Consider the following 26,849-nt stretch of genomic DNA (forward strand, 5'->3'; position numbering starts at 1 on the left):
GCAGTTACAATGCAGTAAATTGTGTGGGTGCAGAACTACTGTCGGTTGAAGTATGGGGGGGGGGAATCTTACATTGAGAAGATTTGAAATCTCATCGAACAGGAGCAGTGAGATGGGAAATGCTGTCTTCTAGGTAACAAAATTTTCAGTTTCTTTTTTTTCTTGATCTCAAAATGCAGGTTTAATGAAGTGCGGTAGATTGGTATATAATAAAATCCTGGATATTTTGGGTGTAATGACTGTGATCTCTCTCTCTCTCTCTCTCTCTCTTTCTCTCTCTCACTCTCTCTCTCTCTCTCTCTGTAGATAGATAGATAGAGATAGATATGTATTTGTGTCTTTCTCTGTATGTGTGTGTATATGCACACTTGCATGCAGATGCACACATAGACACATACATATGTTTATATATTATTTCTGTGTATGTTGACTTGGAGTTGGCTAACCTTAAAAAATCAATTTGCCTTGTCAATGCTTCCTGGAGTAGAATTCCACTTTTTGGTCCTTATCCCAGGTAAGACAATATTTGCAATTGTGCTTTGTATAAAATAACAGATATTAGAATGAATAGATATTGCTAAGGCATTTTAGGTACCTTTGAGTATAAATTGGTTGTTATGGAGACTGGTAAAAATAAATGCTGATATTTTGCCCTGGGTTCATTCCTTCTAGCCTGCTGAAGAAAATTGAACGTGAAACATGGAGAGAAAGTGGTGTTTCATTAATCGCCACTGTAACCCGTCTTATGGAGAGGCTGCTGGACTACAGGTGAGCAATGAATGCATGCTTTACAGCAAGAAATATTATGTTGTCTGCATTTTTCTGAAATGAATCATTTCGGAAAGAATATAAACACATATCAGTCATCAAGTTGTCAGGAATTCTGCTATGAACACCAGTTTTTGTACATTATGAAATGTATTTATATAGATCACCCTACACGTAATATGCAATTGGCGAACTTATGTTTGAACAGTTCCCCACACCATAGACTCCTTATCTATTGAAAGCTTGCATGTGACAGAGAAGACTTATAGTAGAATTGGAATGACATGCAATCTTTCTGTGTTCAGGAAATTCTTCCCTTCCCCCAAATTTTGAGGTGGGATAGTCACAGAAGATTATGGATTTTAATTGTCCATAATGCATAATAAGTTCTAATCAGAACTCTTAGAGTAATGAAAAATCCATATATGAGATTTATACTGGTTGCATTTCATCAAAGCTAGCCCTACTTTTAGGAGTAAACCTACACCTGATGTAGGTGTCATGAAAGGGCAGAAAATTAGTGATTTAATTTATTATTATCATATTTTACTGTTAGGAAGGAAAGAGTGCCTGTGCAATTTTATGCCTATGATAACAACATAAGTTGACTGGCCTTGGGTACAGTATACATGGACTTGAAACTGGCAGGGATGAGGTGATATTTGCTTTTCTACCTTAGACGAGAAAATGTTTTCCCCCATCCCTGATAGTATTGCCATACTATGTAAAGAATGAATTTAGTATCAGATGGCTCCTTTATCACACAAAGAAAACATTCAGTGTTGTCTTAATTTTCTCTGTATGAGGTTCTATAACTGACAGAACTATAAATAGAGGATGAATCATGTTAGACTCTTTACCTGTCTGATCTCTCTAGTTGCATTCAACTATGCTTTCTAAAATGACTAGCTGGACAGGCCATTGTAGCACATATATAAAGGATGCCATGTAGGGGAAGATTGCTCTAAATTTTGGGCATAGCAGAGGATCTTCTCTGGCCTCTGAAAGCTGTTGGCTTCCATTTGTTCCTGCAAGGACACTGAATTTCGTCTCTTCATGCAGCAAATGAGAAAGAATTTGAATCCTAAGAACAGGAATAGCTTTCACGTTCTTATATCTTTCAAGCTGTATTTCATTGCTACCAATTATCTTTTAATTCAATAGAGATTCCAAATATTGGGTTGAAAATTGTTATTGGACAGCACGGAAAGGCCTACATTTAACAGAAAAAGGATTTAATTTGCATTGCCTTCAGGGCAGTGATAATGTTACTGTACTTAATATGATAACTAGTTATACTTTTAAAAACCATGTAATTTGTCATAAAAAATATTCCTATGTGCCACTGTGAGTGGTGAGGCTGAATTGATGGCTTCCTGATGATCAACTTCATGGCAGAGGCAAGATTCAAAACTGGGACTTTCTAGTTCAATCTCTTTATTGCTAGGCTATACCATTTGGCAACAGTGTACATGCCATACTCCAAGTCTATTAGTGGTCTAAGCACAGAGAGTCTGACCGCAATCTTCTTCTAAACATTTACTTTGGACTCTTATCCTTGAACTCAGTTGAATATCTAAGCCCAGCTGCCTAGCATTGCTGTATACCTTTTATTTGAGGTTACTCATGTCTATAGATTGAAACAGAATTCTGATAACCTGAGTTCCAGCCCCTTCACTGTATCTGTATAAGATAAAGATTACAAGTTGCTGTACTATTTTATGTTTAGAATGTAATTAAATTATTAAAGTTCTATGTCTGAAGATGTGTTTCAAGCACATTCAAGGAATTAGGAGTGCCTGACAGGTTTAATAGACAATTTTCTCCCTTAAGCAGAAGCTCTCTCTGAGATATCACAACCAGATTTTGAAAGTCATCTCTACTACAAAAGCAGTCTTTTAGGTAGAACAGAAATTTTTGATAAAGAAACATTAGTCCTAATATACATAAAACCTCATGTAATGTTATTTGAATCCTGGTTTATATTGTCATACAGGGGCCAAATCTATGATGAGAGATATGTGTATAGGCAATTTTTACCAAGAATATTAAAAACATTATTTTAGTGTGAAATTATTTGATTGTCATTATATTTAAGTCTTTTTAATATGTTAATTACTTTGTGGCCAAATGGAAATAATCCTCTAATTTTAGATGATGATGAGTGCTTTCCTTGTACATATTGCTTTATATAAAATGGGATTAAAGGTTACTGCTTTGAGGGATGTACAATGTTCAAATTGACACAAGAAAATAGAAGAAAGGGAGAGAATGAAAGTTGGAATATATGAGGAAAGAATGCATGATGATTGCAGCTGCATATTCCTTTATTTGACTTTAATTTAATTCATGTTTAAACTCATTTTGCATTTTATCTTACTGTTTGAACACATTCTTGAATATGTAGTGTATATGAGTCTCTTAATAAAAATTATCTTGATATATGATTTAATCAGATGCGCATAATTAATTTTTCTGTATAGTATTTCATTCAAATGTTTTCCTTATGCCCAGGGACTGCATGAAAATGGGAGAAGTGGATGGCAAAAAGATTGGCTGTACTGTCAGCTTGTTGGTGTGTATCTCTTTGATTCAGGATATCTTGCTGTTTCATATTAAAAATTTCAAAGCTTAGTTCAGAAGCATATTCTTAAATAGCCTACTTTCCAGACAGATTAAAAGTGCAAATTCTATTGCATGAGTGATGTACACCAATGAATTCAAATCCTTTTTTAAAAGTATAAAATATTCATGTTACATTTGAATATATATTGATAGTCACCTAGTCAATGTCTTTGGAAGTATGAGGGGGGAAAAAGTGCAAATCCAGGAATAAAGGGATATATTATTGGTTATTAGTTTCTACTAGACTTTACTAGAGGAGGGAAAAGAGAACACAGATGGTTCTACTAGCCAGCCCAAAGTTTTTCAGAGCTTCATGGTCCTGGTGGGATCTGAACCTGCTCTCCCCAATCCAATCCTAGTCCTACTTCAGTACTAACTGCTGTATCACACTGACCCTTAAATAAATCAGTGATACTTTATCTACTCTTATCAGAGACTTTTCTTATTTACTAAGTTCAATTTAGTTAGGTAATTTAATTTAATCAATTGATGTACTATATTTAATTCCACGTAGGTTATTTTAAGTCACTGCTGAAGCTGATAAAGTTTGACAAAATGTTTGTGGTCTGCTACAATAAAAAAAGTACACAAAAACAATCCTAAAAATAAATAATATCAACTTCAAGAAGTTAAAGTATCATGATTTAGTATACCTGCCTAACAGAGCGGTGAGAGAATCATAGTTTTCAGGTTATTCTATTACATGGAATTATCGGTTGTCATATTGGTATCATAATTAAAGGTATTAGGCCAGGGTGTACGGCATTTAGTTGTTGGTTTTTTTGGTCAAATCAGCCAACTATAGATTCATATGGAAACTAACATATATTTTTAAATTTATAAATGTGTAATATGATACACATTTACATGGGAGTAAGCCCAATTGAAATCAGTTGTCCTTATTTTTGACTAGATATGAGAAAGATTTTTCTAAAAATGTGACAAATCTCATCAAAACATATAAAAATGCACTTTGTTCTACCAATGCCCCTGTGAGCAACCTATGTAAGAGCTGTTTGTCCTTTGGAGGCCCATAAATGCTGTGGCTGAACAGGAATGTTGGTGTGAGTTTTCAGATACAGAGCCCACAATGCTATTTCAGAATCATTTGTGTTAATTTGTGGTGGTCCCTATCCGTTTCCAAATATTTATTCTAATATCCATATACATGAAAGGAAAAGCCTTTTTCTGCAAAAAAAAAAAAAAAAAAAAAACAAGAGGAGGCTAGAAACATCCAAACTTGTGCCATTTGTTTGAAGACCCAAACAGGTTGTTAACAGCAAGAGGTTGTCAGAGTAAAAAGTCTGAAGCCTTGGTGACATTTTAATTGCAGGGTATTTTTTCATCTAAGCCGTAGGCTCCAACCGCTCTTTTCTTTCATTACTCTTTCAGTATGAACTTAGCATTTGGTAAATACTTTACCTTCAATCTCATATACCTTTGATAAGATTTTCCTGAAGTATATGAACGTAGGCATGACTTAGAATCCTGCCTCTCCCCTTGGAAGACAATTCCAGTATTTCAGTTCATGAAATTAAAAGGTAACAATGCTAGTTCTGCAGTTCTATTTCACTCACACTATGTAATCTAGTTTTTTCTGGCTATCAGCAAGAGTATTTTTGATGCATTGCAGTGATGCTTGTGGCTCACAGGAATCCTGAGTGAAAGTGGATTTTCTGTAAATATTACGAGTTGAAGTGATGGGAAAGGGAATAATGTTTTTGGAATGATCATAGGGACAAATAGCATTTCAATGCACAATTCTGTTTGATTTAAAATCTTATGGCCCACATTTATGATCACATTTCTACATTTTCTTCTTCATGCAGCTTAGTTCATAAAGATTTGCGTCAAGAGATTTTTTTTAAAAGTAATTTTTGGACAATTCCATGTATAAAAATAACATTGTTATTTAAAATACTATTTGTAATAGATGGAAATTGAGTCGAGGGTATAATGCTCATGATCTTAATCTAGTTGTGAGTAGCATTTTGTTTAGAAATATATTTTTCTATGATGTCTCATTTAAGTGATGATAGAACAATAATTTATTTCAGTCATTAGTTGGTAAGCATGTATGTGTAAAGTAGTTTTAAATGTACTTCTAAGTCAGAGTGCAGAACACAAGGGAAATGGTACTAGAAAAATCCACAAGCAGGAGATTTCATTCCTAGTTATGGCTCTTATCTGAAAAATCCATATCCTTATTAGAACAAATTTCTATATGATAAAGGCTACACCTAGTAGGGAGATGGGAATAGTTCCATCATCACCACACAAGGTATACCTAACTCTGAGTTCAATAAATGTTGTTTTGTTAGGCATATTCATACATAGAGCTGTCTTATGTCATGCTCATTTAACATATGCTTCATTATCAGAGTAATTAATCAACATAAATTCCAAGAAAAAACTAAATAGGTTGATTAGTAAAGAGCATCTAGTATGTCTAAAGCTGGAAGCTGGACAAAGTATTCACCCCCTGTATTCTCAATCATGAATATCACATTTGGCAGGTTTTTTGAAACAAAAATATTCTTTTTGTTTTTAAAAAGGTGGATATGGGAGTGGGAGGCCTCTGGCAGCCTACCCCTAACTCTTCATTCAAATAGCCATTTTGCTCCTGAATTTTGGTGGCATGATTTTGGGAGAGAGGGTTTTTTTTTTTTTGCTTCCTTAGACCATTGTGCTCCCATTTCTACACTTTTAAAATGCTGAAAAATAAAGAAGCAAAACAAGCAAACAACTGATTATATCACTAGCATGTCTCTATTTTGTGGGAGTATGATGTAATGTCTGAGCTTAGGAAAGTAGCCAAGGATTTAAATAAAACTTCTGAAATTTTTAAACATCTATTTTTTTTATCCGCATAATGAGTTCAATATGTTATGTATATATAGTCAGTCATGCAACATGTTTCTTTCTTTCTTGTTTAATTTTTAAAATATAAAATAATTGCTTAATATTTGTGAGAGCACTCCACACAGTCAGTTTTTCTGATTTTACCTCCACCATTTAAGGCAAAACCTTCACATGATTTTCAGGATAGAGAACACCAGAGTCAAGTTGGATGGTTTGCAGAATATAGTTATATTATCTGTTATAATGGTATTTCACAATTTGCTTCTGTTCCAGAATTTTTATAAAACAGAGCTGAACAAGGAAGAGATGTATATTAGGTACATACATAAACTATATGATCTGCACTTAAAAGCACAAAACTTTACAGGTAAATATTTCTTCAAATAATGTGGACAAAATGTTTTTGGAAATATTATTAATTTTAATTTAATTTTAATTTAAAATTTAATTAAATTTTAACTTTAAAAACTAGATCATCTCTGTTATTAGAAAAGTGGGATGATAATTTATAATTCTATTATTAATGTCAGGAAGTGGGAGAAACACATTCTATTCTTCAGATGCCAAAATAACTTGGTTGGGTGTGGATGATATATGCCATTACAATAGGGTAGAGACATACGTTTTGTGTTCAGACAACAAAACTGTTTTATGCCAGTATATCAGCATATTGGGGGACGCAGTGGCGCAGCAGCTTAATGACGCTGAAAGTTGCCGGCCAGAAATGGCTGACGCTTCGGCGGTTCGAGTCCAGCCTTCGCGCTAAACAGGGTGAGCTCCTGTTTCCTCCCCAGTTCCTGTCAACCCAACAGGTCGAAAACTCACGTGAGTAGATAAATGGGTACTCTCACTCCAGTGGGAGGAAAAATGCTGGCGGCGCTTGCACGGGAGTCGGGAGCAGTTGCCAGTAAGCGTGAAACCGCGCTCGCCCGAAAAGGGTGTGAAGCAACGGAAACCCCGCCTCCTACGCTCGCCAGCTGGGCTCTGCCCTAGGAAGGAGGCTCTGGCAAACCACTTCCGAAAAACAATTGCCTTGAAAACTGCAAAGGACTCTTCCAAGCAGTCACTGCAGGGTCAGTAATGACTGAGCACAGACAATATATATATATATATATATATATATATATATATATATATATATATATATATCAGCATATTAAGGTGAAGACAGCAGCCCTTCTGTATTTCATGTAACTTTTGTATTTTCTAAGAAAAGTTTACTTCGACAAGGTAGAGTGGACAAAATCAGGATGGAAAATAATTGTCCATTGTTTGGTTTCAGATTCTGGGCTGAAAGCAAACTATGATTTGTGACTACCATAGTTTGTCCTTTTCAGAATAATAACAAAATATAAAGAAGGGAGGAAATATTTTCCGTCTGAAGGGATAGATTTCAGGATGAAGCTCTTTCTTGTCTCAAGGAAAAAGTCAGCTAAGAATAATCAAATGTAATTGGGAAGGAGATTCTTATAAACATGTTAGAAGTTGAGAATTCTGTTTTGTAAACAAACTGTAATACCTCCAAACCTAGATATCTCCAGCATAATGTAAAACCTTTGAACAAGTGAAGTATTTGCCTTATTAGAGATCTTTCATGAATAGAAGTGGCAAGGTTAGAATCCCTAAATACTAGTAGATTTTGCCATACATTAGCTGATTTGTGCCTTTTAATGTCAACTTTAAATCTTTCCTCAAACTTCTGACAGTGGGTACAGCTTCAAATGACATTTCCATTACTCGGGAATTTTCTATGTCATTTAAGGGTCTTTGCATAGAACTGAAATTAATCATATTTAAAATGTGGAAGTGTTTATACATTTGATTAGAATCTGCTGATGGACTCCCTTTTGAGACTTGAACTTTATCTGAATAGTTGGCAGTAATTTAAGAAATTGGGAGGAGAGGTGTCCAATTTTTTCACTCCTTTTAGGCTTCTGTTGACTTTAGGAAGATGTAATCAGATTTATATAGCCACCAGTTATCTTAGTGTAATTGCAGTTTCCCCCTTTTTCCTATACAAGGTGTGTGTGTGTGTGTGTGTGTGTATGTTCCATATTCTTTGTATTTTACATTATAAAAAACGAAAGTCTATTTTTTATTCTAACATCATTCTGAGTATGTCAATCTGTATAAAAGATGCATTCAACTATCTCCAAAAAAAAAAAATTATTGTGAGAAAAATGAGTCTATCCTCCATATGCATTTTGCATGTTTCTCTCTCTCCCTGATATCCCTTTTGAGTAGTAGTTCAGAAATGTTTGTATCTACTTTCGATTGACACTTTTGTTGCATTATTCAAACTCTGCAAAGTATGGTTAAGCTTAACTATAGTTTGTCTGAAGCAAGCTATCTTGAAACAGTAATTCACGAAACTGTTTTGCTTCTATAATCCAGTGTGAAGATTAATAATAGTTTAGTGTTTGTATGTAGTACTAAATTACAGTTAAATAAAATCAGAAGCAAAAGCATCTGGTCTGCTGCAGGAAAGAGGGAAAGGAGGAGAAACATGAGTAGACAAAGCTTGACTCATTCTCCTTAATTCATCCTGACATCTGAATGCAGTTGCAATCTTAACACTAAGAAGCAAATGAATTAGTAACATATTAATTATTTCTGGAATACATATTTTTCTGTTACTGTGTATACACTAAATTTGTTTTGTGTTTATTTGTAAAACATGGCAGAGGCTGCATATACACTATTGCTATATGATGAACTGTTGGAATGGTCAGAGAGGCCATTGCGGGAATTCCTGAACTATCCTATGCAGACAGAATGGCAGCGCAAAGAATATCTTCATCTCACTATCATCCAGAATTTTGACAGGGGAAAAGTAAGAGAGTTTTGGCTGCTATTTTTTTTTCTACTATTCTTTCTTTTAAGCATTCAATTATTAATAATGCTTGCAACTACTCTTTTAGGTTGCTTTATACAGCATATTTGATATGCAAATTAAATTGCACATATTCATATAAAGTCTGAAGTTGGCTGCTGTGGAAAATTTCAGCCTGTACCCAGCACACATATTTCATTGAATGTATATCTTTCACATAGGCTCACATAAATTGCAATAATGGTTTCTAAAACAAGGGTGATTTATCTTTGACCCAACATTTGTACCTACTGTACCCTCTTATGTTGATTTATGAGCTGTATTACATATTTTTAAATTCTATGAATTTAAAATGACAGGGTCTATAAAAACTTATTACATTTCAGATTTTGCTATCTTACCTAAAAAGCTTGTGCACTCCAATTGTCATGATAAAATATGAATGCGGTTTGGATTATGGATTTAATATATTTTGATTGGCCCTTTAATTTCTGCTGTGTCCTAAAACCCTGTTAAACTGGGATAGAAAGAATCACATAGCTGTTTCTACAAGGGGTTTGGGCTTTTTGTTTCTTGATGGCAGAACCCCGGCACTTGACAAATTACTTTGGAAACTAAATAGTCTTATAGAAGCAATTCATAGTAAGATTGTTGTTTGAAAATCCCTGTGAGTATTCCTACCTTTTTTGTGTCGAAAAACCTCTTCTTGAGATCTAGTTTGTTTTATAAAATTTATGCAGATACAAATAGTCCTTGCTTAATGACCATTTGTTTAACGATGGTTCAAAGCTATGACAGCCTCATAAGAAGTGCTTTACAACCTATACTCGCCTTTACGGCCATCGCAAAGTGTCGCACCATCCCCTGTGGACATGTGTTCATGATTTGTGACCTTTTTTATTATGGTTGTTAAGTGAATCACCATGGTCATTAAGCAAATCACATGGTCATAAGTGAATCACATGGTTAAGCAAATTCTGGCAAAAAACATCCATTGGGGAAGCTGGATTCGCTTACGACCATGTGATTCATTCAACAACCATGTGATTCGCTTAACGACCATTGTAAAAATGGTTGTAAAATTGGGTCCATCATGTGATGACTCACTTAACAACCACCCCACTTAACGACCACTTTCCAGTCCCTATTGTGGTTGTTACACAAGGACTACCTGTACATCCCAGGCTATAGCCTCTTTCAGTGTGAAGGATAGGAAAGAGATTGTGTGGCCATATCTTTGACTTTGTTCTCCCTCCCTCACTCTCCCACTACAAGACACAAGTACAGAAGTAGAGACTTTATCACAAATATCTGGATCAATGAATACCAGCCTTCACATATAAACTTCCATGCATAGGCATGGTAGAAGCCACAATGACATCAAAATGACGTCATCATTTTGCAAATAAGAGAGTTACATACTTGCATCACATGACTCAAGTATATATTTGCACAATGATGTCATGATGCATACAGTGTCACTTGCCCTGCCCATTTCCTGCTGACACTCAGGCTTCTGTGTACAGCAGTTCCCAGTTCTTAGATCATTGTGCAGTTTTATGTAAATGCTTCCATAGCAGCCACACTGATGCCTAGAGAGTGGGATGGATCTCGAGGAGCTTTGTACTATAGAAGTGCTTCCTCTTTAATGGTGGTATGCCCTTTAGAAAAATAATGTTAAAGTAAGTTTTACATAAAACTTTGTTTTAAATGTTTTAAAGTAAAATAAATGAGTAAATAATTTTTTTTAAAAAAAAATCCTATATGTAGAGGAGAACTGAACTTCTCTGTGCCCTTGCAATGAATTTGGTCTCATGGGAAATAATGATCATATGAACTTAGCCTATATTCCCAAGCCTGAACATGTGTATTTTAATTGGCCCAATGTAGGGAGAACTGTTGATACAGCATGTTGCAAGCATTAATCATGCAAAGTGTATTAAAATTTTGGTCCTAGTGGAGGGGAAAGCCAATATTTGAACTCTGCTTGAAGGAGCAAAGTGATTTAAACCAGCATCAACAGTACCTTCTGACTCTCCTCTATGCATACATTTACCAAATATTTGAATAACACTGTGTGCACAGTTCTGCCAATGGTATTCAGTTGTACATGAATGGGACAATCCATGTATCTGACAAGTCAGTTGTTCTGAGCACCTATGAGTGCAATTTAATAAGATTTAATATATTGCCAATTTTCATAAGCAGCTGTTCTCTTCCTGTCGGATAATGTTAGTGATTATTAGGTTAGATTACTGCTAACAGGAGACACTTGAAAATCTGTTTGGAACAGCTAAAAAACCTTAAGAATCTTCTCTCTGATGAAAACTCCTTTCTTTGTCTACAGTGCTGGGAAAATGGCATTATCTTATGCAGGAAGATTGCTGATCAATATGAAAACTATTATGACTACAGAAATCTCAGCAAGATGCGGGTAATGAAGCTGGATGTTTTTTGGTATAAATGTTATTTGCACAGTATTGTCTTTCACAATTAGACTATCATTTTTACCCACAGTGAAGACAGCTCTGAATTTAAGATGACCCCTCAAAGGAAGAGTAGATAAAAACAACAACCCTAAAAGAGACAAAATTATTGTGTGATGCTCAGTGTGCCTACGTTATTAATTTGGGTTGTCAGTTCTAGCTGAAACAAATACTTGATAATTAAACAGAGAGAGAGGATTTATTTATCTTCTGTGGGTAAAACTAAGAGTGTAAATGTAGTAGTGACTTTTGTTTTATGGCATAGTATCTATGAGTATGTATTATACAAACTTCAGCTATTGGGTGGTTTTAAGAATGTAATAAACAAACTATGTCTGTGCAAGTCAATCTAGAGTTATACTGTAGGCTTTTACAGTTGGTATCTGTTGGGCAGTGTTGGGCTTCAGGGTTTAGTGACCATGGTCTAGACAAGAGATTTCCTGACATTTCTTCAGCAACTGTGGCTGGCATCTTCAAAGGCAAGGTGGTCTGCTACACAGGCCACAGGCAACTGAACAGGGACTAAGTGGGCTCCTGTCTTTATAGACAAGTGACCTGATAGCTAGTGACTTTATAGCCAGGCTATAAAGACAGTAGCCCAGTCAGTCTTTGCTTGGTTGCCTGTGGCCTGTCTAGCAGACTACCTTGCCTCTGAAGATGCCAGCCACAGTTGCTGGAGAAACATCAGGAAATCTCTTGTCTAGACCACAGTCATTAAACCAATCAAAGTTACTTTGGTTACAAATTTGTACAATAGAGGCAATGTGATTCTCTCATAGAAACAAAGAGGCAACATGATTTGCTTTGTTGAAGCACTATGTGTTCTTCAAAGTTGCTCACCATGTCCTACCTGTCATTTGCCAAAACCAGAGTTCAGTGCAGGCATTGCACATGCACACAAACTAAGTTCATGCCAGAGAAGGCAGACCAATTTTTTTTCTGACGCAGCTTCCTAAAGATTGACATAAACTATGTTGGAGGAGGTGTGTGCTGTCCCTTCCACAATGCTCGCCAAAATATTTCAATGAATGGTCTGGAGGAGGTGAATGGCACATCCTCTGTAGTACATGCTGAAAGTTTCTGCATAAGCATCCTGGAGGCGGTGACTAGCATGTGCTGTGAAGCAGTTGCCAAAGATTTCAGTGATGGCACTTTTTTGCCTCCTCCTTTGGCAAGTATACCAGAGGATGCAACACTCAGTGCTTCTAGACAGCTCACCAGAGCTTTTGGCAGACGGTCTGGAATAGGTCAGCAGCATCTCCTCTGCTTTTCCAGCAGCTTTGCAAAACAGAACAAAGTGAAGCAACATGATTGTTACACTTTGCTATTATGCCATAGTGCATTGTGAAATAGCTTTGGAGGAGTGCTTCATCTGAACCTTTGAATCTGCATAGCAGTATAATATACCTTGTACAGTGAGATGGGCAGCATATATAAATTTGTAAATAAATAAATAAAATAAAAGTGTATAATTGAAAAAGAATACAAATCAAAAGAGAAAAGGATAAAGGAGGAGCCAAACGAGTGCTGTTTCTTTTGACAAATCCAAAACTTTCTCTAGTACATTTTTATGTAACCATATGATTTAAATCATTTTTTGATATCTACGTGAGATCATAATTGTATTATATTTCTTGTTTTTGCTGTTTTGATTAGTAAGACAAAATGTCCTTCTTTCTCAATTATTTATTCATTTAAATCCATATAGGTGATGGAAGCTTCTTTATATGATAAAATTATGGATCAGCAACGTTTGGAGCCTGAGTTTTTCAGAGTTGGATTTTATGGGAAGAAGTTTCCATTTTTCTTGCGAGTGAGTATGGATGGGTTTTTTCCCCACAAAAGTTATCATGCATGACAATGTTAGGCCAATACTGCTAGAACATAGCATCCCTTTACGGGTAAAAACTAGGTCCAACATTTTAAGAAGTTGTGTGTACCATTTAAACATACAGTACTTCGAAGTTTTCATCTGTCTCCTTGTATTCAGTTGCTTATAGTATTTTGATTTATGTCGCTCCTCATCAGGATTGATCCTATTTCACGTTGTCTTTTCATGAATAACAAAAAGATGGCTAGGAACTATTTTTCATTGCCACAGAAACTAGCCCAAAAACATAGGAATATGTCACAGGTGAGATTTCATTTCAATATAATGAAAAACATGCTGGTGGTAACATCTATAAAACTGTGAAAAAGTCTACCTAGGTAGGTTGTGGTTTTCCATTTCCAGAGGTTTTTAAGAAGAGGGTAATTTAATTGGTTTTCCTGCACATTGAGTATTGACACCTTGAACTTTGGTGTTGGAGAAGGCTCCTGAGAATACTGTGGACAGCCAAGAGAACAAATGGATGGATCATCAAAGAAATCAACCCAGAGTTCTCACTTGAGGCACAAATGACCAGACTCAAATTATCCTATTTTGGACACATTACGCGAAGACCATCTCTCTGGAAAAGGCTCTAATGCTGGGAAAGGTGGAAGAAGAGAGAAGAAGAGGACGATCAGCAACGAAGTGGATGGACTCTGTCACAGTGGCGATAAATACATTGTTGGGAGACTTGAAAGAACAGGTTAGGGACAGATCATCATGGAGAAAATCTATCTATGTGGTGTCTAGGAGTCGAAAATGATTTGATGGTATATAATCAGTTTAACTGATTTTCCTATACATTGAAGAGGGGTGGACTAGACAATCCTTGTGGTCTCAACAATTTTATGATTCAAAGCGGTTTGGCAGTAAAGAACAACCACAAGGTGAGGAGGCTTCCTGGTAGAGCATAGGGTGAGGCAGTTATCCCCAATAGGAGAGGTTTCCAGGGTACAATTCATACTAGGCCCTTAAGGTCCAGCCAGCCTCAGCAAGCAAATCCTAATGCAGGAACTACAGGAATCTCCATAGTTAACCAGATTAGGAGGTGAAGGCAGCATAGGCCTGAAATGTTTTAGTCTCAGGACCCCTTTACATCCTTAAAAATTATTGAGAACATCAAAAAGATTTTGTTTATGTGGTTTATATCTATTGATAAATAGCATATTAGCAATTAAAACTCAGGAATTAAAATAAATATATATATATATTCATTCATTCATTCATTCATTCATTCATTCATTTTAAAATAACAATAAGCCCATTACATGTTAACATAAATAACATATTTTTAAAATGAAAAATAACTATAATTTCTAAAACAAAATGAGAAGAGTTTTATATTTTTACAAATCTCTTCAATGTCTGGCTTAATAGAAGACACCCAGATTCTCATATCTGCTTCTGCATTCAGTCTGTTGCAATATATTGTTTTGGTTGAAGTTTATGAAGTATATGAAGAAGATCTGGCTTCACATAGTTATGCAGTTGGAAAAGGAAGAAGTATTTTAACAGCCTTTTCAGTTAATTATGGATACTCTTTGAAAAGTGAACAACTAGTAGTTTCTTAAAGGTTAGTTGCAATGTGGAATCTAAAATCAATGAACTTATTCTCTGTCAGATTAAAATCCATTGGTCTATCGTGCACTTTGAATGGATTTTTTTACCCATGCATGATTTTGTAACATCATGTACTGGTCATTTGGAAAACATTGGCTATGAAGATATTCCAAAGATTGACTCATTTCACTATACAGTATCAAAAAATCACATTTTTTAACATCACCACTGATCTCATCAGAAAGTCTTTCAGTATTGGAAAGCTGTCCAGCTTATGGTGGTAGGTACAATTTTTCCAAAATTCTAATTTTCACTTGAAAGCTCAAACTTTATCATTGGCAATAAATTCTGTCAGTTGTTTTCCCTGAAGTGACACGCTCAGTTGGTTATTTTAAAGAAAATGTCTGCCAAATACCCAACTCGGAATAACCATAGTATGTCATTTATTCTTTCAAGTAAAATGGTTTTCTATAAAGAAAGTTTCACAATTCAAACAATAACACAAGTGCTGTTTCTCAGAACAATCATTGTACTTTGAAATGCAGCAGAAGTGCTTTATGGGTACTTCCCATTCCATCACACAAAATAATAAAAGTATTGTGGGGTCCTTGGGGTTCTCTGAGCTTAGTTGTTTTCTTGCAGATGTTTCATTATCCGGCTAGCACTGAAGATGTTACCTAACCAGGTAAGGAAAAGTCTGCAAGAAAACAACCAAGCTCAGAGAACCCCAAGGACCCCACAGTTCAACCCTGAACTACATATATTCTCTTCTGTTGGTGATACAAATATGTGTAATCAAGAGTTTAATAAGATTTAATAAAATTCATAATTTTTACTGCTTCATCAAGGACATTCTTAAGTGAAACTGGCATTTTTTTAACTGCAAGTGCATGGCAATGAAGCATACAATGACTACTAGTACTGTTGGGTGCCACTGCCTTGATTTGTGCTATGGTGCCAGCAGTTTTACCCATAGTTGGTTTTGCACTATTAGTGCGAATGTCAACACAGTTGTTCCAGATGAACCATGCAATTCAAAAAAGCTATTCAACACTTTGAATATTTCAGAACCACTTGTTTTTGTTGCCATGCAATAAAACATTTTCTGTGATTAGTTGATGTTGATACTGGATATTTTCTGTGATTAGTTGATGCTGATACTGGATGAATACAAGCAAAACAGCAAATCCAGTAACGTCTGTAGATTCATCCATTTGTAAGCCAAAAGTACAATTCTGCACACAAGATATTCACTCTGTCTTTATGTTTGCATTAAATCTTTAATTTGATGACTTACTGTATCATTGCAAGATGGCACTACCATGGTTTCTTTTACTGACTTTTCATCCAGCAGACATTCAGTCATGTCAGTTGTGCAGCTATTGTGTGTGTTTCTCCAACCAATGAAATACAATAACTTAATGGCATTAATAATGTTTAACATTATTAAATTCTAAAATAATGTTTTAAATAAAATTGAAAACTTTAGAAAAGATTTCATTAAAAATTATCATAAAATAAGACAGTAATGTGTACTTGTGTTTCCATGTAGGCACAAGGATTTCAGAATAACAATTTATTGGACAATAATGAGGTTACAGAGATTATAGCAGGTATAGCTGAATAGCAGGTATAGCTAGTAAGAGCACAGTAGAAGTAGTTAATCTAACACAAACCTACTACCTTAGAAAATTCTAGAAAACCCAAGAATATACATGCACATATTCCACTAACTGTCAAAGCAGTAATCTCATCGCACGTCATGTAGCCTCTGGAAAACTTCACTGTACATTCATGACAGAATGAGAATGAAAAAGGCAAATAATGACTTACTATTTTGAAAATAGTTTTGACCTTGTAGATCACCCAAAGGTCTGCAGGCCACACTGAGAACTGCTGGGCTAGACCATTTAGAGAGCAACATGGGGAAGGAATTCTCCTGTAATCAAACTGCTAATAAATTGTTTGATTCACAGAACATGTCAGCCCACCTACCTATACTTATTACATTCCTACTATGACAGGTTTGAAAATCATAATAGCTACAGTGGCACCTATACAGATAGTCCTCATTTAGTGACCACAATTGGCACTGGCAACTCGGTTGTTAAGTGAAGCAGTACCTAAGTGAAACTGCGACTGTGCTTATGATCTTACTTCAGCTTTCCTTTGCTTTACAGACCAAGTTCGTAAATATGAGGTTTGGTTGCAAAGTTACTTTTTCATCGCCATCATAACTGTGAACAGTCACTCTCTGAGGCAGTCACTAAACAAGGACTACCTGTATATGCTAAGAAACTTATTTTCATTCTATGTTCAGTAATGCTTTGATCTGCACAGTCATTTAATAATTTCTATATATGATATATTCTATTTTACATTCAATGTATCTAAATAAAATGTGCTATTGATGTTTCCTTGCACACTTTCTTCCATCAAAACTACAGTCCTCATTAGAGTTTACAGTGCTTTTCTCTGTGATTTCATGATGGTTTCCCTTGAAAGTAACCACACAGTACCAACTTAAGAAGTACAAAAGCATCAAAAGTGTGGAAATCTTATTTGCAACTGCGCAGCTTTATGTTTCTATGGTAGCAGAAAAGATAAACAGGAAAACCACGTCTCAAGTGAAGCTTATATTTCTGGATTGTTTTTTTAAAAAAGGATTCATAAATGGGTTTGGAATAAAAGTTGGGTTAGCAAGATCAGAATACTCTTGTAAACTGCTATAAGTAAAATCACTTGGGAATATTTTCTTTGTGTGATTATTTAATTAAGTTTGTGTTACTAATTGACTGCCTTCTCAATTTTGTTGTAAGTAAAACATATTTCACATTTTTATCATAGCTTTGTTTGTTCATATGAGCTGGGGTGAGAGACCTGAAAATACAGACTACATGTTCAATTTTTCCACTGACGTTATCAGTCAAACTCACAAAAACAGTGCAGAGCTTTTAAAATATTAACCCTGAGATTCCTCATTATACATTATAAAAAATATTCATTTTATTATTACAATTTGTGTTGTGTGAGATTTACGCCTACTTCTCTAACAGGGTGAGAATCATGGTGGCGACCACCCAGATTTTGAATATGGAGGCAATTATAAATATTTAGTTCTTTTCCATCTAAGCTGGTACTCTTCAATTTTTAATTCTTTCAGTAAGAATTTTGAATATGGAGGCAATTGTAAATATTTAGTTCTTTTCCATCTAAGCTGGTACTCTTCAATTTTTAATTCTTTCAGTAAGAACCTGATTAAGCAATAATTTGGGTATGTGTCTAACAAAAAGGATATCTGACTGGTCCTGGTTATGCATACAACAAACAAAGAGAAAACTATACTTGATAGAAACAAAATTCAAATATCTACAAATACTCTATTATTTTTATTTTTGGAATTAATTCTGATGCATTTTTAGTTTATTCAGTTCTGTCTCAACAGTACCTTCCTCTTACAACAGTACCTTCCTCTATTTCTTGCAAAATAGAGATGTAGGGATTTTTGTACCCTACATTTCTAATAGCTAGGGATAGAAAGCAACTGAAAATAGCAGACACAATTCTCTTCTGAAAGAGATACAAAAGAGGGACATTGCTAAAGAAGCTTAGAACAAGAGGAAAATCTCCACTTTTATTCATAGAAAGATCTTTCTTTTCTTTCTTACTATCCAGAACAAAGAATTTGTTTGCCGAGGACATGATTATGAGCGTCTGGAGGCGTTTCAACAGCGGATGTTAAATGAGTTCCCACACGCCATTGCTATGCAACATGCCAATCAACCAGATGAAACCATATTTCAAGCAGAAGCACAGTGTATCCCTATTATTTGTTTTAAAGACACACACATGAATATCTACTAGTTTAATAATAACATGATTAAAATGGATGCAGTGCTTGTAATATCCACTTTTAAAGTCCACAGTGCAAATCGGGATTTACTTTAATAATGAAAAAAGAAAGTTGAATATACTGGTAGCAGACTCAAATGCTTTGTCATGATGTTACAAAGAAAATGGAAATATGGACATAATGAAATAATATCAGCATGGAAAAGGCTCTAATGCAGGGAAAGGTAGAAGGAAAGAGAAGAAGAGAATGACCAGCAGCAAGGTGGATAGACTCAGTTACAATTGCATTGTGTGCAATGTTGGAAGACCTGAAAGACCAGGTTAGGGACAGATCGTCATGGAGAATATCTATGTAGTCTCTAGGAGGTGAAAATTACTTGATGGCGCATAATCATCAATCAACATGGCCGTGCTAACAGAAAATGGTTTAAAAGAAAAGGGGGAAAATAATAATAACAAATTATTTTGTTGAGTTACAGGTTGCCTTTTGATTAAAATGAAAACTCAAGATGATTTACACCTAAAAATAAGAAATGCAGTATATACAAAATAAGTAATATCATTAAACTTTAAATGACTGGCTAATGGCTAAATATTGTCCTCATAGATATTCTAAAGGCAGAAAGGTTACATAGAACTCTAAGATGAGGGAGTGACACAGGACAATGCCTTTTCCTTCTTGTCTGACAGGTTCTCTTTTACAAATTTTAGTTTCTGGTCAGGTGCATAATGGTAGCAGTTCTTTCATACCAGGAGTCAAGTTGACCTATCCTGTGAATAGAGGGCCTCAAATATTAGACAATTCCAAATAAGATGAGAAATATTGCTTGTTTATCACTTATACACTAAGAATTTACCTTGCTTTCTCTCATCTAGCAAATGCATCCTCTATTTCTGTTTGCTTGTGCTGTGGTAGCTTAGTCCTTAACATTTTATACATAGATCTGCAAATCTATGCTGTGACACCAATTCCAGAAAGCCAGGATGTACTGCAAAGAGAAGGCATTCCAGATAACATCAAAAGTTTTTATAAAGTAAATCATATCTGGCGATTCCGGTATGACAGGCCATTTCACAAAGGGACCAAAGACAAAGACAATGAATTCAAGGTAAATTATTGTCCCAATTCTCATCAATAAGTATTTGATTCATTTCATTTTTTCCCAGAAGAATTCATAGGAATGAAAAGTAATATGACTAGATGATTCACTGGGGTTTGGTATATGTTTAATACATATTTTTATTTTCCTGTTATTTCAGAAAAATGAAGATTGGTTTTCTGTACTCCATATAGAGGGAATTAATATATGCCAGCCTCACATGGCATAGATTAGAAACAGTTTGGGTGTGATACTGGGGATGTTGTGGATCCAAACCATTCCTGATAATGCCATATGCCATATTTAAAGAAGCTTATATAGGAACAAGAGGTAGTGATGAAGAACTGATAGTACTGATTGAGAAAGAAGAGGAACCTATGTACCCAGCAGAGACGAAAGGCTTGAAGCTAAGCTACCAAACAGAGATCAAAGACACAGAGTTGTATTAAACAGACCAGCAAGAGGGTCATCTGGAGACTTGAGACTTGAGTGTATATATTGTCTCAAATTTAAGACAAGCAAATGAACGTTGTCATGTTTAGAAGAAAGTGGATCATGAGTTTTCTGAGGCCAAGAGTTTCCATCACTCCCTGGGTCTTTACTATGCTAAGCACTTCCAGTTCCTTCAAACTTTCTTCAAAGAATGAGTCCCTAATCATCTTTGCCATTCTTTGAATTCTGTTATTTTTGGCCTATTTTTTTTAACTTATCAAGATTATTTTAAATTTTATTTCTGTCTTCTGAGTTTTATATTTCAGCGGGTGGAAGCACTTGGAGAACTTTGATTGGACTTGGAAGTTAAGCAGGTTAGGCCTGGTTAGTACTTGGATGGGAGTCCATCAAGTATACTTAACTATAGGTTACACTGAGATGTTAAAAAAAAAGTCCCAGAAAAAAGCAGTGCCAAACCACTTTGGGATTGCTACCAAGAAAACTGTTACCCCACCCAATTTTGTAACATCCACTAATCTGATAAACATTCCCTCTACCTCTTTATCCATTTAAAATTAAATACTTAAACTGTTGTAGATACACGACCCTGGACTCAACTTTATGGTACGCCACTTGATGCCCCACCCCAAAAATCTAATACATAACTGACGTTTTATTTTTTGTCTCAGAGTTTATGGGTAGAGAGAACAACACTGATGTTGGTACAGAGTTTGCCAGGAATTTCCCGATGGTTTGAAGTGGAGAAACGTGAAATTGTGAGTACAAAGCTGGGGAAAATAGGTGACCCTCCATTATTTTGATAGAATATTGAATGCCAACTATAATATTTTGAATGTTGCTTTACATTGCTTATATTAGAATAGCAAACAGCAAATAACAATAAAGGTCATCTTTGATGTTGAACTTACTAGACAGAAGACAGAGAGAAAAGAAAAGAAATAAATTTGTTTATAGAATTATTAGTGCTTCAAAACTCATGCAAAAATTAATAATTACAGTTTTACCACTTGAATATGAAGAGTTATGACTAAGACAGTTAGAAATAAATTTAAATATGTGATGCTATATAGTATGATATGATAGTCCTTTATCTTTGACCAGCACTACAATATGTGATAGAATATTCAATATGTTGCTGCAGTATCTGAATGTCAAATATTCTCATGCTAATTCCAGTGCTGAAGTTGTCCAGTAACTTTTTTCAGAATCCTCCTTAACCATAGAATGAGTTTATCACCCTTACACAATTTTCTGGTCTTTGGAATTCTTATTTAAGGTATTTATTTAATAATAATCACTAATTACAAGCACTGATGAATTGGCACTTGAGTTGTAATTATATAATTAGGATGACATAATTATATTTCTTAGTTGGTTTTGACTCATTGAATGCTTATGAGTAGCTATTGAAACAAATAATGAGAATAAATAACATAAAATATATTCATAACATCTGGGGGTTCTAAGTAATTAAAATATCAGAGTTATTTTTATAAATCTTGTTTACAGGTAAATGTTCAACATTACATACCTCTGTACTTCAACATGACCATATGGTTGTAATGATGGGAGTTGTGGATAAGTTATTTGGGGAAAGGTTTCTCTAACCATCCTTCAATTTGTGGTTAGGGTTTGGGTTTTTTTAAAACATTTTTGATTACAAAAAGAAGAAAAAAATACTTGAAAGTGGTTTAAAAAAAGTAAAAAAATACAACAAAGAGAAAAAGTGTTAATATATAATTATAACAATAAACAATTTCAATTCAATAAGTATTTAAAACATATTTTACATTTATCTAATACATACAATAAACAATTTCAATTCTATATTTATCTAAATATTCAGGTACATATATATTTCTAATGTATTTATATGACTCTCATTTTTTTTAACCTACTGTATTTTGTATAAATGAGTCCCATATTTCATTATACCTGTCCATACAAAGTCTACATCTATAGGCAATCCGCTCATAAGTGGCAAGTGCAATCAGGTCTTCAGTCCATTGAATAAATGGGGCCATACATTTATCTTTCCAATGCTGCAATATCAGACTTTTGGCCATAATAAGGGCACAGAGAATCCATTTACGTTGTTCAGATGTCAAATTCCATGTACTAGGTATATAGTTCAAAAGAATATTATCCTCTGAAATTTTTAGCTTTTGTCGTACACTCATATTTATATAGTCCACTACTTTATCCCCAAACTTGGTAGATATAGGACATTGTGGAAACATGCTTTAAAGAGGCATTGTCCTTATTACATCTCCAACAAAATGCTGTTTTTGGCAATCCTTTTCTATACAGACGTAGTAGAGTCCCATAAATTCTAAATATTATTTTTTGTTGAATAAGTCGTAGTTTGAGGTCCATTCACACTTGCTCTAGAAGTTAAGACACTCTCCCACTGTCTAGGCAAAATAGAAACCTCTAATTCTTTATTCCACTCATCCCTTAACATCTGCATATTAAATTGATTTATTGATAACAGCTATACAAACTAATAGGTTTTTTAGTTTTAAAAGATTTAACAAGCTGTTCTAATATCTCAGGTGTCTGAGAAGCTGAAAATGCTGCTGGTCCAAACAATGTTGTTAACAAATGTTGTACCTATAAATATTGCCATTGAGTTACATCTGATAGATGATATTTATCTCTTAACACGGAATATGTTAAACATTCATCTTCATCATCAGTTGGTCCAAAGTCAATATCCCCACTTCCATCCATTTTTTCCATATCACCATCTTTTTCCCAATTTTTAAAGTTGGGTTTCCCATAAAGTCAATTTGGCATGGGAAAAAGGGTCAAATCTTTTTTCATTAGACATTATGTTCCAGAATTTTCTAACTGACAAAATTGTTTCCAGAGATTTTAGATTTTTAGTATATTTCAACCTAATACTGTCCATCTGACCAAAGGTGTTATATATGTATATTCCAAAGTTGCCCAAATTGGAAAATTAACACACTTGTTGGCTTTCAGTATTTAATACTTGACGGTATTAAGCGTCAAGTAATAATAAGCGGTAAGCATGATGATATATGAGATGATATATAAACAGAGAGCAAACCCCATTCCATTCTAGCACTGAGGATGTTACCTAGCCAGGTAATGAAACATTTGCAAGAAAACAACCAAGCTCAGAGAACCCCAAGGACTCCACATGTAGCATTCACCTGCTCACACAGAAAGTGAACAACAGATAGGACTATAAACATATTCACCAAATGCAGTTGAGGTTCCTTTCAAAGCTGCAATGCTATACATGTTAAAAAATGTTTTTCTAACCAAAGTGAGGTTGTTGTTGTTGGGCCAGGCTTATCTGAATGCCTAAATCTTGACGCACACCTTAGCCCTTTGTGTGAAGAAGCAAAAGTTTCTAAAAGGCTTTCCAAAATCATATTTCTGTGCTGTCACATGATTTGCTCTTAAAACTTATTGATATCATTGGAATTGACTTGTGAACAGTTTGTTCCGAAGAGGGAAAAAAACAACAGTGTTTGAATGTAAAGTACTTCCTTTGATTAGGAAAAGAGTACTCACTGTAACATTTATGCATAATCAGATGTCCTAAAATAATAATTTGGTCTTTTCCTCCTAAATGTTGGTTTTAAGAACTTATATCAATTTGTAATCATACGTTTCATCCATGATTCTACAAGCCATCAAGGATGTCAGAATTTGGAGCAATCACTTTAATAATACTGGTCCTTTCAACAGGAAATTCTCAGAGTGCTGGGCAGTTACAAATGAGCTATGAAATAGCGAGAAAATCAGCATTTTTTGTGACTTTCAGGTGCAAATCAGCCTACCTTGTTTTTAATGTGATTTTTGTTATGATGTACAGGTAGAAATGAGCCCATTGGAGAATGCTATTGAAGTACTGGAAAATAAAAACCAGCAGCTGAGGACATTGATCAGTCAGTGTCAGACTCGACAGATGCAGAATATCAACCCACTTACAATGTGTTTGAATGGTGTCATTGATGCAGCAGTTAATGGGGGAGTTGCCAGGTACCAAGAAGTAAGTGTCCTTCCATACCTCTTTGGGTTAGGTTGCATTCTTGTTTTGGTACCTCAAATATTAGTTGTTAAGGAGCAATAGTAGAAGAGGGTTGTGGCTTTATAGCTTGAGCTTTCAGGGTACTTCAAGTTGGCCATTGGGTTTTACCAAATTAGTAAATTAGATGGGTCTTTATCCTTGTCCAAGACTCTTCTTATTCTCTTAATCTCCCAGTTCCATAAACCTAATTTAGATAAATGCTAATATTATATTTAGATCTATTCGTCACATTAACTACAAATACTTAGAAACTGAATGGCTAACATTTCAATTGATTTTCAAATCTGTGCTTGCAATACTTATTATATCACTTTTTAATTCTTTCCCTAAGAAGCTCAGAGCAAGTACAGTATATAATTATTTTGTTTCCCCATCATTATTATCACAACAACTCTGTTGTAATAATATTCTGATATTGAGAATACAAATTTTGCCATCTCTAGTATAGTGTTCTCATTATTGTACTATACTTCTCTTACTGTTGGTTTTTTCTCTGTGTGAAATAACTTAAACATTTTTATTTTTGTTATGTATCAGTCTTCCCAGTTAGACCAGTCAGGAAACATGATCAGATATGCTAATACTACCTTATTCGAGGCTACATTAATAGAATCTTGCAAGTCTGAAAGTACAAATCTCCCATCATCTCCTTTATAGGCTGAGAAGTTAGGGATGGTCCCTTCTGAATCTCTTTCTCTGCCCATTATATAGCTATGCATATGCCCTCTGTTATCTGACATTTCCCTTGGCGGCATTTCTTCCCCCTATCTCCCAAGGTCATTCCCACATACCATTACGTAGATCACCATGTGATGCAGTATATTGCATACATTGGCAACATTATAGGAAGGTATAAATAATAATGTTAATCATGTGGCTTAGGACAAAATCAAATGTCAGGGTGGCGAGAATACACTGAAAGACAATGTGGAGCCCTTATCTTCTGGCAAATAGATATTAAATTCTGCTACAGATGTGGATCCAGGAATTTGCAGATCCCATACTATTCATGAAGCCAATGAATCTTTTCAAAAGTGCATTAATTTTGAGAATTCTAAAATGTGAAGTTCCTCCACTTTCATGTAGGTTTTATTAACATATTAACTGTTCACTGTTTTATCAATATATACATTTTATCAATCCATGGTATATAATATAACTCTGATTTAAGTGACCTATAGCTAGATTACCTAGATTTCAAACTGAATAATCATAGAACATGATTCCATGTAAGGTAATAAGAATGTTTGCAAGTTTTAGTATAATTCAAGTAATTTAAAGATGTATTGATAGCACTCAGTGTATCCATAGATGGTATAAATAGTAGTCAATATGAAGTTAGAGAGCTTAGATTTTTCTGTAATGCATGTACTATGTGTACAACATAGTTTAAGTAACATGGATGACTTTGTGTGATGATTATATTCTGCATTCAGGCATTCTTTGTGAAGGAATATGTCCTGAACCACCCAGAAGATGGAGAAAAGATCACATGCTTAAGAGAACTGATGCTTGAGCAGGTAAAAGGAAATTCAAGCAAGTTGCTTTCAGTCTATTAGAATCTGACATATACTGAGGAAAAAGCATTATACTGTAGTAAGTTCCTATTCAGATTCTACTGAGGATTTTTAAAATTTCAGAAGGACACAAAAAGGAAGAACAAGTAAACTAAGTATTGCTGATATCAGGGTTTTAAATGGCTATTTCTTTGATGTTAAGAAGAGCTGGCTAAATGGAAATAAGGCAGACAGATAGGATTTGGCTCTCTACATCTGAATATATTGCATTGCAATAATAATCTTAAGTGTATTGTAAGGAAGTATGGATAAACAACAAATAAATTCCATCTGATTTAAGGCAGATAGGAAAGGAGAAATAAGGCTGTGATTTTAAGTAATTCCCAATATTATTCTGTAATTTTAATTCTGTATTCCTCTAAAATTGGTGATGAAATATTTAAACTAGAAAATTGTTAGATTTTATCATTATATGTGCTAGTTTGTGCTGGATTTCACATCTGGTTATTGTCCTTGTCTGTAGCTCAGAATAGCCAGTAGCACTCCTTTAACACTGCTGTCAAAAGAGAGGAAACTAAATCTATACAACTCTGATTAGATCTTATAATACAGGTAGTCCTTGCTTAACTACCCTAATTGGGACTGGAACTTCCACTGCTAAGCGAAGCAGTTGTTAGGCAAAAAATCACGTGATTGCACTGCTTAGCGACAGCAGATCCGGTAGTCCCGATTGCAGTCATTAGGTCAGGACCGCGTCGTTGTTAGGAGAGGACCTCACATTTCTCCTGCCTTGCTGCACTCGCTTCTGCTTCAACTCCCTCCATTCACCTATCTCCCCCCACCGCCCTTTTGGC

General features: G+C 34.9%; 1 protein-coding gene across 3 annotated transcripts in view; it reads left to right on the plus strand.

The window, feature by feature from the left end:
* DOCK4 (dedicator of cytokinesis 4) overlaps nt 1–26,849 on the plus strand; it is a 220,746-nt gene that overhangs the window by 180,691 nt on the left and 13,206 nt on the right. For all 3 annotated transcript variants that reach the window (XM_088141722.1, XM_088141721.1, XM_007426684.4), the window contains exons 33-43: nt 673–768; nt 3,283–3,343; nt 6,529–6,622; nt 8,940–9,088; nt 11,436–11,522; nt 13,283–13,387; nt 18,680–18,821; nt 19,799–19,965; nt 21,078–21,164; nt 24,263–24,439; nt 25,915–25,998. In XM_088141722.1, coding sequence (XP_087997848.1) covers nt 673–768; nt 3,283–3,343; nt 6,529–6,622; nt 8,940–9,088; nt 11,436–11,522; nt 13,283–13,387; nt 18,680–18,821; nt 19,799–19,965; nt 21,078–21,164; nt 24,263–24,439; nt 25,915–25,998 — 1,249 coding nt within the window. The remainder of the gene's footprint in view (nt 1–672; nt 769–3,282; nt 3,344–6,528; nt 6,623–8,939; nt 9,089–11,435; nt 11,523–13,282; nt 13,388–18,679; nt 18,822–19,798; nt 19,966–21,077; nt 21,165–24,262; nt 24,440–25,914; nt 25,999–26,849) is intronic.

The sequence above is a fragment of the Python bivittatus genome, unplaced genomic scaffold (assembly GCF_059951505.1).
Source record: "Python bivittatus isolate LINGU-HERP-01145 unplaced genomic scaffold, Pbiv_v1 ctg000330_np1212, whole genome shotgun sequence".
Classification (NCBI taxonomy): domain Eukaryota; kingdom Metazoa; phylum Chordata; class Lepidosauria; order Squamata; family Pythonidae; genus Python; species Python bivittatus.